We start from the raw sequence: 14,471 nt of genomic DNA, 5'->3' as shown, positions 1-14,471 counted from the left end.
AACGCCATCTAGCGGCCACGATACGCACCTTTTTGAAATCCCACCCGCTGGAGGAGGAGATAAATCACTATCGATTCCTATAACCATTTCAAACAATTAATATCAATTTTATCGTGCCAGTGGCAGATACAGGTGAATGACTCTGTGATAATAAATTTGTTTTTGTTTGGAGAAGTAGGGCCATCAAATCGTGATCGGTTTGGAGATCATCATTCACAGAGATTTGCCCGGCACTACCCGGAGTGAATCTGCGACGCTGAGGACACTTAATGTGGTTTTAATCGACCAAATTCTAAATGACACAAAAATATACATGAGTAAAATCATCGGACATCACAGGCATAATCATAACATTAGGTTTTATACGTAGAATGCACGTGTGCGCATACAAAAAAGAAAAAGAAAAAACAATACAAAAGAGAAACGTGACTTACAAAGCAACACTCCAGACAGCGTCGCCCATTTCAACGGCGACATAAACTGGTATGTTATTGCAACAAGCGAGATAAACAGTATTGAAAACCAGTAATTGATGAACGTTTAGAAAACAAAAACAAATTTATTATCACAGAGACATTCAGCTGTATCTGCACTGGCACGATAAAATCGATATTAATTGTTGGAAATGGTTGTAGAGATCGATAGTTATTCAGCTCCTCCTCCAGTGGGGATGTCATAAAGGTGCGTATCGTGGCCGCTAGATGGCGTTGGTGGATGGTGATTATTTTCTGCGAAATAAAATAAATGGCCCTAGCCGAGGTGCTGAAATTTTAGGGGGTAATTTGGCGTTCCGTACGGAACGCCATTTGATCCATTTTTTTATAAACAACTCTTATCGCTAGCTGATCGTTTATGTAGCAAATAAATAGCTAACTAGCGTTGCCATCTAACGGTAAAAAATGACACTAATAGGAGGGATTTGAATAGACCCCGCCTTCAACGAAGGAGGAGTCCACTACATATTGAATTTTTCGATCGATTGTTAAGCCCATTTCCATCGCTACTGTACAATCAATGGCGGTATGGCGGGGTGTGTACTTGTGTGACTTGATGTGGCGTTGCATGTGGAAGGCCCCGTTGGTAATGGTAAGCGTATTAATAAATTAGGGTATGTAAGGCAATTAGTTATGCCTTAATATAATATCTCACATAGATCGCAGACTGGTCATTTGATGATACGTGTGCACAGTGGTAGTGCTTGGGTGCCTCAAGAGGGAATCGCAGAATATAGCCATAGATCTAAAAGTCATAGAAGATTTTTTAAACTGTTATTTGATTTTGTGTTGTTTCAGCAGTAGTATGTCCTTCAACAATCTGTTATGTCCAACCATGGAGTGAGTCGCATGTGACTAAGTCAACCAAACAGGAAAACAACAACAATCAGTCAGCAATGGAATTAGTCAGTGGAAAACAACACCTTCAATCCTGAGGATGGTTTTGAGTTTATCTATTGTATGTTTAATTTTTATTGCTATTATTTTAAAATCAATATATGAGGTTTTTCTTTAGCATGATTGAAATTTGCCATGTTTTCAGGCCTTCCGAACTTTACCATTTTCATGGTATACTTAATTGCTTGTCGGTGGATTGTTGTTGGCATCATTTGAATGGTACAGTATATTTGCACATTATTTCTTTTAGTTTTTGTTTGCTATCATCTGTCTCACAGTGTTTGCATTTCTTCAGGTATGGTCCATATAAGCAGTGTTATGATGCACTTCTTAAATACACCAATCCATGAGAAAATATTCTAATTGAAATTATGGAAATTTCTGCCCTTCATGCAGAACTGCACAATGATGGGTTTGTATAAACAAGCTTAAAATAACAAACAGTATTTTTGGTTTGGCTTACACATACAACTCTATGACATGTTGATGTTAGCTAAATTGTTATTAATCATAGGACTAGGTAGTATGAAATGAAATATCTTCTCTTGGAAGCTTGTGTCTATGGGTTTGTTTGAGATGACCCTTAAGGCAGGAAGCTTTTCCTGCTTCTTACGAAAAGGGACATTGGATGCCTTGATGTCTAATACCAACCAAGTGACATTGCAAAGATAGGTAAAAGATACATCAATATAGATTATACTCTGAGTGATGGTGACATGGTAAAAAAGAGAGAGCAGTATGAATATTTGCTGCATCATTTACTTCTACTATTTACTATTTACTTCAAGGTATCTTACTGACTTCTATAGGTTTTATTTGTGGAAAGATATCTTGAGTGGGAGAATTGGATAACAATAGACTAGATGTTTTACTGTTTTAAATGAGTTTATCACAAAGAATTTTTTACTCATTCATGTTCTGTTTCTATAATTTAGGTAGAGTAATCGCAATGTTGTGGAAATAATTCGCGAGAGATATGCCAATAGGGTTTCGCTGTTTTCAGTAAGTGTATCAGCAAGAATATTATACTGAAGCATACTTAATTTGTTTAATGAAGATTCGCAATCATAATGGATTCGAAGAGGATATTGATGGAGTTTTGGTATAAAAGATTGTTTAAAGGTTGATTTTCAATAGACATAGATAGTCATTTGAATGGTACAGTTTAGCATGTTATTTCTTTCAGTTTTTATTTGATGTCAGACAATGTTTTCTTATCTTTAGGTGCTGTTCATATCTGCAGCCTTGCAGTGTGCAAAAATAGACGGTAAAAAAATCTGCTCATCATGCCGATCTGCACGATGCCAGCTTCATTAAGCAATCTTGAAATGACCTATGAACAGTAATTTTGGTTTACATTTGGCTTTCATATGCAAATCTGCGACAAATATTTATAATAGCTAAACTGTTATTGAACATAGGACTACACAGTATTAAAGGACTTTTCCCCTGAGAAAATTTGTAGCTGTGGACTTTCTTTAGAATACTCTTGTATCAAATATTTTCCTGCTTCTTGAAACATGGAAAATAGGATTTCTCGATGCCAACCAAATGTCCTTGCAAATATTGTAAAAAGATGTTAAAGGTATTTGACAAATCTGTAATCATGTTAATAAAGTGGCTTTTTTGGTATTCTTAAATTAGCAGGAAATATCTAAAGTTGGAGGACGGTACATTTTTGTTTCCCGTTACTAGTTTTGTAAAAACAAATGGTAAATTGGTGAAATTAAACAACACATGACCTATCACTTTAGATCAATTGTTTTCACCAGTGGAGATTGATTCCACAATCTTCAGCTTCCCAGGCAGACACCCATCCACAAAGCCATGAGTGATAGATGATATCAAAAATGTCTTAATGAAAAAATTTACATTTTAGGTTATTGATTTCATAGTCAAAGAACAATATGTAAAACCTGATAGTCTAGCCCTCAAAACCCCAGCTGCCCGTATGCTTCAACAAGGGTATAAAGCTATTATAATTTCAGGAGTTAAACATTGAAACCAAAAACAAATCAGACATTTTTTAGTTGGCTTTTTTGCTTAATGATATTGTTATAATTAACTTTAGAAAACATGGTATTGTATACAGATATTAAGAGTCAAGTTAATGAAATGGTTGCAAGCCGAAAATGAATTTTGCATTACTTTTGAACAGGTCCCAACTCAGTATACGCAGCGGATGCCCCTACTATACAACCCAGCAATCTTTACTTCAGTGCCGGGAATTTGTTATGCTCTTATGCATGCAATTGCTCAACAAGGAATTCGGTAACCAATTCTGTTGTATGTAAAATTTTTATTATTCAACTTATTTCACAGCAGTATTCAACATGTCATAAAATAATTAGAACGTTTTTTAAAACTTTATAAAATTTTATTTTTATGGGATATATTATAATAGTGGATTCAGTATAGACTTTTGAAATTGAAAAATTAATCAGCTTTGTCGTCTCGTGAAAATCTCTTAAACTCGCTTATTAGGAAAAATTCCCGTGATGACTTGTTGAGTATTCCTTAATATACATGCACACTTGTCGGAAATAATGGATGCATTTGGTTTTCGTCGAACAGATTAAACACGATGAAACATTCTTAATGTGCAGCTAGGTGGGTTGTTGCTGCTCTCCGAAGGCTATTCGAGGCGTTATGCCATTTCCTGAAATTAAACATTCAGAAAATATGGTATACGTATGTTCGCAAATTATTAAGATCTATTCCGGGTGGTACCATAAAGTATGACCTTCTAAAAGTGAAGAACAGCTATGACGTCTTAGGTCAGCGGAAAAGGTACTGCTTATTGAAGCAGTGGCACCCAATCTTTATTCTTAAAACCCAGAGGCGTTCTTTACTTTTCAGGGGGGTTGATTGATGATTAATTGTTGATTAATCCATGAAGAATACCAATACATGGATAAGTGGAGGGTAATAAAAGTGTAAAACTGTAATTCCTTTTGGCATTTTCATTCACGCATACGCGGCAGCTCGTGAGCAGACGAACCATTGACAGGGCCTTGCGCAGTCTATAGCTGCATCCAGCCAAATACTAGTAGAACCCAAAACATTGTTTTGACAAGTACTGTCATATTTCGGTTGCAGGTTTTCACTAAATACCAAGTAAGTAAGGGGTTTAATCGTGTTAAATGTATGATTTTTCGATTCAAGTCTATTTAGGTGTCAGAACTGAAATTGTACTTTTAGAACTTGTAAAACACTGCATAGCTTTTATTAACAATAGTTTACTTTTACAACTACCAAAATCTTGGTAACCATTTAAAGGAAAACAAAGTTCATTTTTTAGATTTCCGGAATTTTGACTTTCGGTTTTACTTCTGGTTTTAAAATGCCAAATAACTTCTTATTTGTTGGTCTGTCATAAAAAAGATTCACATGTTCGTGATCCTCGTCAAATTTGGGGTCGACTCCATGGATAAACTCAAAATACCCAAAAATCGTCAAAAATCGCAAATTTTCCTGAACTAGTTCATGAAAAATCGCAATTTTGTTCTAAGCCGACTTTTGGCTAAAAACAAGTCATTCCCAACCCAAATTTAATAAGGATCACGAAAATCCTATTCGTTTTGTTATAGGATCACTATTTCTGGAGATATTGACTACTTCCGGTTACTTCCGGCAAATTTCCGTGACAATCTGCAAAAAGTAAAAAATGAGCTGTATTGTTCTAACAATTTAAAATATTTTTCTCGCATGCGATAGGGTGTTGGTAGGTATTACTCCGTGTTTTTCTTGCTTTCAACACTACAGGCTGATCCTACGAGCTACCCAGCTACGACAGTTTTACCTACAAATGTTTAGCGTTTCGTGCTGCAACTATTAGTTGATATTCTAGGATGTTATGCCTAAAATTGGAATTCAGCTATCAGAGATTACCAAATTTCAAGTATTTAAAAGCAAATATTTTACTTATTTCAATATTAAAAGTAAAATATAATTTTTGGTTCTAGGCGGAAACTCTAGATGGCGCTGATGTGCGTTTATGATGAAGATTATGAGTGACTAGTTAAATGGGTGTTTTTTACGTTACACTGTTAAGTGTTTTTCAAAGGATTTTTCGTCAAAAAATTTACGGTTTGTTGTTATCTATTCAGTATTGTTATCGTTGGGTATGTATTGAAAAGGAAACCCTTGAAATAGATTGCTTTTTGTATATGAGGGTGTTTTGCCTGCTGCTTCAGCTGCTGAACCAGTAGTCTGCATTCCTGCTATCACTGTACCACAAGAGATCCTGACACTTTAAGAAGGCCACTAATGCTTACATGAAGATCACACTCCAGTTCAAGTACTGTTAATGGACCTCAAGCCTTTTGTTTAAGCTTAGTGATGTGTTCTCTTTTCATTCAACGACAGAGTTTTCATCTACTTTGTGTTGCTAATCATCAGCCCTCAGCATCGCAGGTATCCAGATTTCCAAGTTTCTCTGATTAGCCAACCATCATCCATACCCTTCAGCTCTTCATTGTGGTATTTCAGAACATTACTTATCTTCCACTACACATGTCTGTAACAATTTCTCTACACAGGCTTTTTCTTCATCTCTTCTTAGTCTGCTGAATGCCAACATCGAATAAGGTTCATCATCATTGCCTTTCCATGGTATTTTAATTTGGTGGATTATCTGGATTTCTCATTTTTGAATAAATTTTTGTTGTATAAACGGAAAATCTTCATTGTTAACCCTGCTGTTCTTCTCACCATTACTTAGCCAGCTCACATGGATAGGCTTTAACAACATATCCATTTTATGGTATTTAAAGTTTCTATGTTGTGGAGCATTGTTTTGTTGTAACAAAAACTTCTGTGATAGGACTGCAAATATTCATCTTCCTTCGGTACAACACTGCCGTTTTGACAATTTCGGTAGTTTCGCCCTTAGTGGACCACACTTGTAAGTTCTTTGTCTTTTTCATCGTTTTATCAGACAAATGCTATTTTCCGCTCAAAATAACTTACTTCTTTTTTTTTGTGCCTCATTTAGTCTATTTAGAACTACATTTTCCTCGTCTCCCTGTCGTTATTGTCTACGGCTTCACCTCATCGCTGTCTTCGTTGACGTCTTAGCCTTCATCTCCTTTTCAGCCTTCATCTCCGTCTCAGTCTTCATCTCCGTCTCAGCCTTCATCTCCGTCTCAGCCTTCATCTCCGTCTCAGCCTTCATCTCCGTCTCAGCCTTCATCTCCGTCTCAGCCTTCATCTCCGTCTCAGCCTTCATCTCCGTCTCAGCCTTCATCTCCGTCTCGTCGTCTTCGCCGTCTTTGTCTACGCCATCACCTCGTCGCCGGCTTCTCCTTCGCCCTTCACGTAGGGAATTCACCGTGGATCGTCGCTCTGGTATTGTTTTATTTTGCATTGTTATGTTTAAGTTAACCCGTTGGCTGCCACCCCGTTTGCGTCCCATTTTTTTTGTAGCTTGTAGGGACCGGCCGCAATGGCCTTCGCCGTAAGGCGCCTTAGGCAATGCACCAGTAGGGACTTCTCTTTGTCGATGCGGTGGCGGATTCCTGAGGGTGTGCATTCCCTGTAATGGATTCCGTCACCGTGTCAGCCCGGACTTGTCTTCGGATAAGTCCCATCTTGTTCGCGATCCTTAAGACGCGATGCTTAGTTACTGTAGATTAAGCAACCTACGGGTTGCGTGGCCTGGCAGCCAACGGGTTAACTTAGTTAAGTGTATGTATGTTTGTGTAAATATTTGTGTGTACATTTATTGTTAATTAAAATAGTGGTGGAATTGTTGGGAGGAGGTGGGACAATAAAACAAATTTCAATTTTAATTTATTCTTCGTGTTTATTTCATTTCACCTTATTCAAATTTATGCATATCAAAGATAAAATTATATTATGTTTTCCCAAACTATTTTACTCTTAAGTCCAGCAATCTCAATAGTACTTATTTCAATAGATTTCACAGTCGGTGAAACATCAGTGAATAAATTGTTTTCTTTGTTCCATTTGACTGTCAAGTGCAATCACTTGGCAAAAAGGGAAAAAATGACTGAAACAAACTAACTTCACAAAATGGCATCACAAAATGAATTAACCATTACCTTCTTTAACTCCTTTGTTTCCGTTGAATGAGGTAATGATTCAACAAACACAAGAATGATACTGGATATGTTTTATTTACACTGACAACATAACATTAGTGGTATTCTCTTCTGTCACCAAGTGACTCCAACACCAGTGAAACAGATCAGGTGCCTCCAGGATCTCTGCAAATTAAAACTGTAAACCACTATTTTAAAAAACCAAGTCATTGAATGATTTTGCGGCCATCATAGTACATCAGGGACACTGCAAAGACCTGAAGGCATGATTTAAAAAACTTAAACTATTAACAATAAGTTCTAACATCACCTGATGACACCTCCAAGAATCTATGAGATTTAGATAGAGAAAAAGATTTTAAAGCACTACTTTTTTACGTATCACCTTTGGTGCAAAATGGGTATATTAGACTAACGGAGATGAAAGCCAATCCCTGTTCCTCCTTTAAAAATTTTAAATATATGTGGTATGATTTTACTTTGTCATGAATTTTTGCCATAATACCTTGAACAACACTGGATTGAATTCAAAAGATACAGCTCAAAACACACGGAATCGGTGGTGAAATTTCAATAAGAGGGACATTCGTTTCAGCGGCCATCCACAACCCGAATCCACGCGAAATAGAACAGCTGACGGGACAGCTGATGTACCTAAAAATTATAAAGAGTAAAGAGTTACTTATTTTTCCCCTAGATGTCTTGAAAATATACGGGAAATGTCAGCTGTCCCGTCAGCTGTTCCATTTCGTTTTGTTTATACAACAAAGATTTATTTAAAAATTAGAAATCCAGATAATCCACCAAATTAAAATACCATGGAAAGGCAATGATGATGAACCTTATTCGATGTTGGCATTCAGCAGACTAAGAAGAGATGAAGAGAAGCCTGTGTAGAGAAATTGTTACAGACATGTGTAGTGGAAGATAAGTAATGTTCTGAAATACCACAATGAAGAGCTGAAGGGTATGGATGATGGTTGGCTAATCAGAGAAACTTGGAAATCTGGATACCTGCGATGCTGAGGGCTGATGATTAGTAACACAAAGTAGATGAAAACTCTGTCGTTGAATGAAAAGAGAACACATCACTAAGCTTAAACAAAAGGCTTGAGGTCCATTAACAGTACTTGAACTGGAGTGTGATCTTCATGTAAGCATTAGTGGCCTTCTTAAAGTGTCAGGATCTCTTGTGGTACAGTGATAGCAGGAATGCAGACTGCTGGTTCAGCAGCTGAAGCAGCAGGCAAAACACCCCCATATACAAAAAGCAATCTATTTCAAGGGTTTCCTTTTCAATACATACCCAACGATAGCAATACTGAATAGACGATAACAATCCGTAAATTTTTTGACGAAAAATCCTTTAAAAAACACATAACAGGGTAACGTAAAAAACACCCATTTAACTTGTCACTCATAATCTTCATCATAGACGTACATCAGCGCCATCTAGAGTTTCCGCCTAGAACCAAAAATTATATTTTACTTTTAATATTGAAATAAGTAAAATATTTGCTTTTAAATACTTGAAATTTGGTAATCTCTGATAGCTGAATTCCAATTTTAGGCATAACATCCTAGAATATCAACTACTAGTTACAGCACGAAACGCTAAACATTTGTAGGTAAAACTGTCGTAGCTGCGTAGCTCGTAGGATCAGCCTGTAGTGTTGAAAGCAAGAAAAACACGGAATAATACCTACCAACACCCTAACGCATGCGAGAAAAATATTTTAAATTGTTAGAACAATACAGCTAATTTTTTACTTTTTGCAGATTGTCACGGAAATTTGCCGGAAGTAACCGGAAGTAGTCAATATCTCCAGAAATAGTGATCCTATAACAAAACGAATAGGATTTTCGTGATCCTTATTAAATTTGGGTTGGGAATAACTTGTATTTAGCCAAAAGTCGGCTTAGACCAAAATTGCGATTTTTCATGAACTAGTTCAGGAAAATTTGCGATTTTTGACGATTTTTGGGTATTTTGAGTTTATCCATGGAGTCGACCCCAAATTTGACGAGGATCACGAACATGTGAATCTTTTTTTTGACAGACCAACAAATAAGAAGTTATTTGGCATTTTAAAACCAGAAGTAAAACCGAAAGTCAAAATTCCGGAAATCTAAAAAATGAACTTTGTTTTCCTTTAAATGGTTACCAAGATTTTGGTAGTTGTAAAAGTAAACTATTGTTAATAAAAGCTATGCAGTGTTTTACAAGTTCTAAAAGTACAATTTCAGTTCTGACACCTAAATAAACTTGAATCGAAAAATCATACATTTAACACGATTAAACCCCTTACTTACTTGGTATTTAGTGAAAACCTCCAACCGAAATGACAGTACTTGTCAAAACAATGTTTTGGGTTCTACTAGTATTTGGCTGGATGCAGCTATAGACTGCGCAAGGCCCTGTATATTAAGGAATACTCAACAAGTCATCACGGGAATTTTTCCTAAGAAGCGAGTTTAAGAGTCTTTCACGAGACGACAAAGCTGATTAATTTTTCAATTTCAAAAGTCTATACTGAATCCACTTCTATAATATATCCCATCTAAATCTGATCAGTGATACAATTCCGCATCCTTGTCCTGTAAAGAGTAGCGGAGATCATTTGCCTAAGCAATGTTCGTAAATCAAATCATTCCCACTCCGTTGTCCAGGGTGGTTTTGCCGTCAGATCCTACAAGACTCTGAAAATTCCTGGAACAGTTAAGACGGCTTCAAACATCTTGTCTACAACCTAATAAGTGGTATCCATGTTTATAGCAAGATCTGTTAAAAAATGTACGCACTTTTTACGTACCTCTTGGGGCAAATAGGTATCAGGAATTGTAGGAAGTCCAGTCATAAAATCCTGTGAAAAGAATGATCGAAAAACGACTGATCACTGGCATGATGGAATGCGTTGACTCGAATCGCGATCAAAGTGAAAGGGATCAAAACGATTGGCATCTGCGCTAACTTCTTATAGCAACCCGAATCCCGTAATATTCTATTTGCCAAATAATCCGCTTCCCTCAAGATCGCCAAAATGTTACTCGTTAAGAAGGTAGGTGTAACGTCTGTCACCGATTCACGCACATCCTTTCCGAATATGAAGGCTAGCAAACACGATTTACATTATGTCACACACGCTGTATTAAGCGGGCGTAGGTGGCTAGATCATTCCAGTTTGGTTGTGTCTGATCAGAGCCCAGTTCTACGTAATAGCTTTAAGTTTGACAATCTCCCTGCAAGGAAGAGAACCATCTTTATCAAATTCTGCCAACAAAACGTCTAAATTGTGAAGCTCTTGTACCTTAACACCGACAATGCGAATAGGCAGTAGCGTGGCAACATACTGGTTGCGACTGGACAGTTCTTCTAGAACAAGACGCTCTTCTTCCGACGTCGTGATTTCAATCTGATTGAGCAAGGCATGTTCTGTAGCTGTCATGTTAGCATAATCGACCAGCAAACGAATCAGCACTTGCATCTCAACGAAATCAGCTTCCATAAACAGTTCTTCGGCATAAATGATTCGAATTGACAAACCGAGACCAGGAAACGGGTGACGTTCCAGTAATTCTGTGGGCAGACCTAGCTTGCGACCTAAGACGCTGCTTCATCTCTATGGAAGTCTTTTGGGAAAAATTGCGTAAAGAGTAAAGATCTTACTGGAATGCCACAACGCAATTACCTTTAAGAGGTTCTACTGCACGGCCGTAAATGCGCAACTGACGAACCATTTCGGAATCGTTATGATGAGTCTTTATGGCATCAGCATGTGAAGAAGCCATATGCGAAGTGGACTCAATTAAATCCGGTCTCAAAGCAACTGTAATATTTTCATATATGATGACATTGAATATTAGGCAATATAATACATGCAACAACAAAAAAGAGAAGTTTGATACCTTGTCCGAGAAGTAGATTATCCCAAGTGACATTTAAATCGTTAGCCGTTCTATCTACCACTTTGACAAACATATCGCCAATAATTCGACGTTTTTCTTCCGGATTTACAGTCCGACACAACGACAAAGTTTGGCGACCGTGCACGTTGGTGGAAGCATCGTAGAAATTCAATCTTGCTTTAGCAACCCAAAACAATTCGAAACATCAAATCTGATCGCTGGTATGGCAATAGAAATGAGGCGAGACTGTCTAGAAAAGAACTCGGTCATTGAAAAAGAATTATAAACCATAGAATTTGAGATGTGACAAGACGACATATCAATTAATCTCGTATCTAATTTTGGCCAATTATAAGATTCTTAATTGTCCAGAAAAGTATCTAAAATTACCCGAAGATTGAGCCCGAGTTGCTGTAAACTATTGACGACTTGCTCGGATTCGTCTTTACGCAGGAAACCGTTATCGGTATGGATGTCATGCACTCGCGACGAGTCGTCACTCTGTAAGAGTGTTTTATGAAGAAGGGCAGCACAAACGGCAGAATCAAATCCGCCGCTTACCAGTATGAGCACGATCTTATTACGTCCGACCGTACTCCGGACGTATGGATACACTGCTGCTCGTATTTCTCCAATGTGAAAACTCCTTGCAATCCAGATATGTCGAACAAGAAGTTATGCAACATTTTTCTTCCTGTAATTTTACACCAGCCATTAAGATCAATGTTTCGCCCTCAATAAAAAAGGAAACCAACATACCGTTTTCAGTAAAATCAACTTCAGGACGAAACTGGACTCCGTAAAGATAACGTTCAGTATCAGCAATGGCGGAAATAATATGACGCGAATATTTTGCGACGCAACGCAACCCTTCTTCAAACTATTCGACGCTGTCACTATGGGTCAGCAATACCAGTTGCCAAGTTTCTAAGCCTTTAAACAATGGGCACTCCTTTTCTTCTTGGATCTCGAATTGCCCATCTAAGCGAACATCTTTTCTCTTCACCGTTCCACCTAAACAGAAAAAAACAAAAATTAATAATAAATAAATTAAATAAAACAAAAATAATAATAATTAATAAATAAAATAAGCTAAAAATAAAATGAAAATAAAATTTAATAAAATTTTAAAAAACGTTCTAATTATTTTAAGACATGTTGAATACTGCTGTGAACTAAGTTGAATAATAAAAATTTTACATACAACAGAATTGGTTACCTAATTCCTTGTTGAGCAATTGCATGCATAAGAGCATAACAAATTCCCGGCACTGGAGTAAAGATTGCTGGGTCGTATAGTAGGGGCATCCGGTGTGTAAACTGAGTTGGAACCTGTCCAAAAGTAATGCAAAATTCATTTTCGGCTCAACCATTTCATTAACTTGACGCTGAATATATGTATACACTTCCATGTTTTCTAAAGTCAAGTGTAACAATATCATTAAACAAAAAAGCCAACTAAAAAATGTCTAATTTCTTTTTGGTTTCAATGTTTAACTCCTGAAATTATAGTAGCTTTATAGTTTATACTCTTGTTGAAGCATACGGACAGCTGGGGTTTTGAGGGCTAGAATATCAGGTTTTACACACCATTCTCTGACTCTGCAATCAATAACTTGAAATGTAAATTTTGTAATTAATAAATTCTTTTGTATCATCTATCACCCATGGCTTTGTGGATGGGTGTCTGCCCGGGAAGCTGAAAATTGTGGAATCAATCTCCACTGGTGAAAACAATTTATCTTAAGTGATAGGTCATGTGTTGTTTCATTTCACCAATTTACCATTTGTCTTACAAAACTAGTAACGGGAAACAAAAATGTACTGTTCTCCGACTTTAGGTATTTCCTGCTAATTTAAGAATACCAAAAAAGTCACTTTATTAACATAATTACAGATTTGTCAAATACCTTAAACACCTTTTTACAATATTTCCCGAGGACGTTTGGTTGGCATCAAGACATCCTATGCTCCATGTTTCAAGAAGCAGGAAAATATTTGATACAAGAGTCATCTAAAGAAAGTCCACGGCTGCAAATTTCCTCAAGGGAAGAGTCTTTTAATACTGTATAGTCCTATGTTCAATAACAGTTTAGCTATTATAAATATTTGTCACAGATATGCATATGAAAGCTTGCATTGTGCAGATCGGCATGATGAGCAGATTTTTTCCACTGTACATTTTTGCACACTGCAGGGCTGCAGATAGGAACAGCACCTAAAGATATAAAAACATTGTCTGACATCAAATAAAAACTGAAAGAAATAACATGTAAATATACTGTTCTGTACCATTCAAATGACTATCTATGTCTAGTGAAAATAGGCCTTCAAACAATCGTGTGTCGTGAAAATGAGTGTACTTTAAGTTTGGTACCAAAAAATGGCAAGTTTCTGTGGATTAACGAGTAGTCAATTTTAACGCGTGCTTATCACTTAACACGTGTCGAATCTTTCGTTCTAATGTCAACAAATTCGTCTGCTTTTCTTTTGGAAACGATGAAATCGATAAAAAACTTTCAAGAAAAATTATAATCAATATTCAATAATAATATATGAATGAGACTGAAGTCTGAACGTGGGTTGAGAACAAAAGCTAAAGCTCTCAAGGCATTCTACCAAAACCGCAAATATCCCACACACTGCCATCTAGTGTTTACAAAATCTGACTTTTGATCTTTCCACTCTACCGCCATCTATTAATGTAAATATCGTAAAATAGGTTTCGGTGTTGGATATATCAGTTTTCTAGATCTCAATCATCTAGACAGAATCCCTGTCGGGGAATTGCTTCCTGATTTCTAAATTAGTGTCCTGAAAAGGTGTAAACGCAACGTTACATTAACCATTATTTCTGTTGAGAACAATATTATTTTGTCCCCAGTAACACTGTCACAGCTTGCTCTTCGAAAATTAAGACACGTGGAATTGCCTGAAAATCTTTCGCAAATTTTTGAAGTAGCCTCAGACGCACGTCATTCTTTCGCACGAACGCATCCCTTCTTTTCCATGACCCTCACATTTATCATAGCCTAATGTCCAACACATCGCTCTCCGGGAGCCTTACGCCACGTATGGCACTGCACAAAACATTTCTTAAAAACCTTTT

At 36.9% G+C, this 14,471-nt stretch overlaps 1 protein-coding gene, 4 long non-coding RNA genes and 1 pseudogene across 20 annotated transcripts; 2 read left to right on the top strand and 4 right to left on the bottom strand.

Annotated features, from left to right (window-relative positions):
• Positions 1–91: 91 nt before the first annotated feature.
• Positions 92–803, bottom strand: LOC123470543. Its single transcript, XR_006644240.1, has 2 exons — positions 435–803; positions 92–292 (listed from the first exon to the last, which is right to left on the bottom strand). It is a non-coding gene; the product is annotated as an uncharacterized LOC123470543 (long non-coding RNA).
• A 195-nt stretch (positions 804–998) lies between these two features.
• Positions 999–3,734, top strand: LOC116915370. Of its 9 annotated transcripts, none has more exons than XR_006644223.1 (9): positions 1,025–1,086; positions 1,154–1,452; positions 1,537–1,610; positions 1,687–2,063; positions 2,327–2,393; positions 2,449–2,549; positions 2,616–2,733; positions 2,813–3,470; positions 3,550–3,734. It is a non-coding gene; the product is annotated as an uncharacterized LOC116915370 (long non-coding RNA). The 9 variants fall into 9 exon arrangements; XR_006644228.1 differs by having other exon boundaries at positions 2,813–3,356; positions 3,550–3,729; XR_006644229.1 differs by having other exon boundaries at positions 2,813–2,959; positions 3,036–3,724.
• A 665-nt stretch (positions 3,735–4,399) lies between these two features.
• Positions 4,400–6,867, top strand: LOC116916566. 4 transcript variants are annotated; one of them, XR_006644236.1, is made up of 10 exons: positions 4,400–4,508; positions 4,982–5,051; positions 5,157–5,292; positions 5,357–5,480; positions 5,547–5,691; positions 5,760–5,873; positions 5,933–6,005; positions 6,115–6,156; positions 6,217–6,297; positions 6,388–6,867. It is a non-coding gene; the product is annotated as an uncharacterized LOC116916566 (long non-coding RNA). The 4 variants fall into 4 exon arrangements; XR_006644235.1 differs by having other exon boundaries at positions 5,109–5,292; XR_006644238.1 differs by lacking the exon at positions 4,982–5,051.
• Positions 6,868–7,176: 309 nt separating this feature from the next.
• Positions 7,177–9,431, bottom strand: LOC116915295. 5 transcript variants are annotated; one of them, XR_006646980.1, is made up of 7 exons: positions 8,986–9,406; positions 8,587–8,921; positions 8,405–8,518; positions 8,274–8,345; positions 7,962–8,110; positions 7,457–7,899; positions 7,177–7,381 (listed from the first exon to the last, which is right to left on the bottom strand). It is a non-coding gene; the product is annotated as an uncharacterized LOC116915295 (long non-coding RNA). The 5 variants fall into 5 exon arrangements; XR_006646981.1 differs by lacking the exon at positions 7,177–7,381 and having other exon boundaries at positions 7,513–7,899; positions 8,986–9,169; positions 9,227–9,431; XR_006646985.1 differs by lacking the exon at positions 7,177–7,381 and adding an exon at positions 8,171–8,194 and having other exon boundaries at positions 7,513–7,899; positions 7,962–8,101; positions 8,986–9,429.
• An 89-nt stretch (positions 9,432–9,520) lies between these two features.
• On the bottom strand, positions 9,521–12,048 carry LOC116936247 (annotated as a pseudogene).
• Positions 12,049–12,120: 72 nt separating this feature from the next.
• Positions 12,121–13,956, bottom strand: LOC123466363 (GMP synthase [glutamine-hydrolyzing]-like). The gene is made up of 7 exons (XM_045169043.1): positions 13,655–13,956; positions 13,273–13,580; positions 13,147–13,213; positions 13,028–13,086; positions 12,893–12,964; positions 12,582–12,694; positions 12,121–12,376 (listed from the first exon to the last, which is right to left on the bottom strand). Exons 2-7 carry the CDS (start codon positions 13,374–13,376, stop codon positions 12,243–12,245), a joined length of 549 nt encoding a protein of 182 aa, XP_045024978.1. The 5' UTR covers positions 13,377–13,580; positions 13,655–13,956; the 3' UTR covers positions 12,121–12,242.
• Between the last annotated feature and the right edge of the window lie 515 nt (positions 13,957–14,471).

The sequence above is a fragment of the Daphnia magna genome, linkage group LG1 (genome assembly GCF_020631705.1).
Source record: "Daphnia magna isolate NIES linkage group LG1, ASM2063170v1.1, whole genome shotgun sequence".
In the NCBI taxonomy this organism is placed as follows: domain Eukaryota; kingdom Metazoa; phylum Arthropoda; class Branchiopoda; order Diplostraca; family Daphniidae; genus Daphnia; species Daphnia magna.
Note: the sequence above shows the minus strand (reverse complement) of the source record. Positions and strands in the feature narration are given on the sequence as shown.

What these genes read in the sequence shown, in the direction of transcription:
- LOC123466363 (XM_045169043.1), bottom strand. Translation starts at nt 13,376, where the DNA reads ATGACTCTTGTATCAAATATTTTCCTGCTTCTTGAAACATGGAGCATA. An exon ending in CTAGTTTTGTAAGACAAATG is followed by an intron (nt 13,087 to 13,146) that starts GTAAATTGGTGA and finishes TGTTTTCACCAG; the next exon opens with TGGAGATTGATTCCACAATT. An exon ending in GTCCGTATGCTTCAACAAGA is followed by an intron (nt 12,695 to 12,892) that starts GTATAAACTATA and finishes ACTTTTGGACAG; the next exon opens with GTTCCAACTCAGTTTACACA.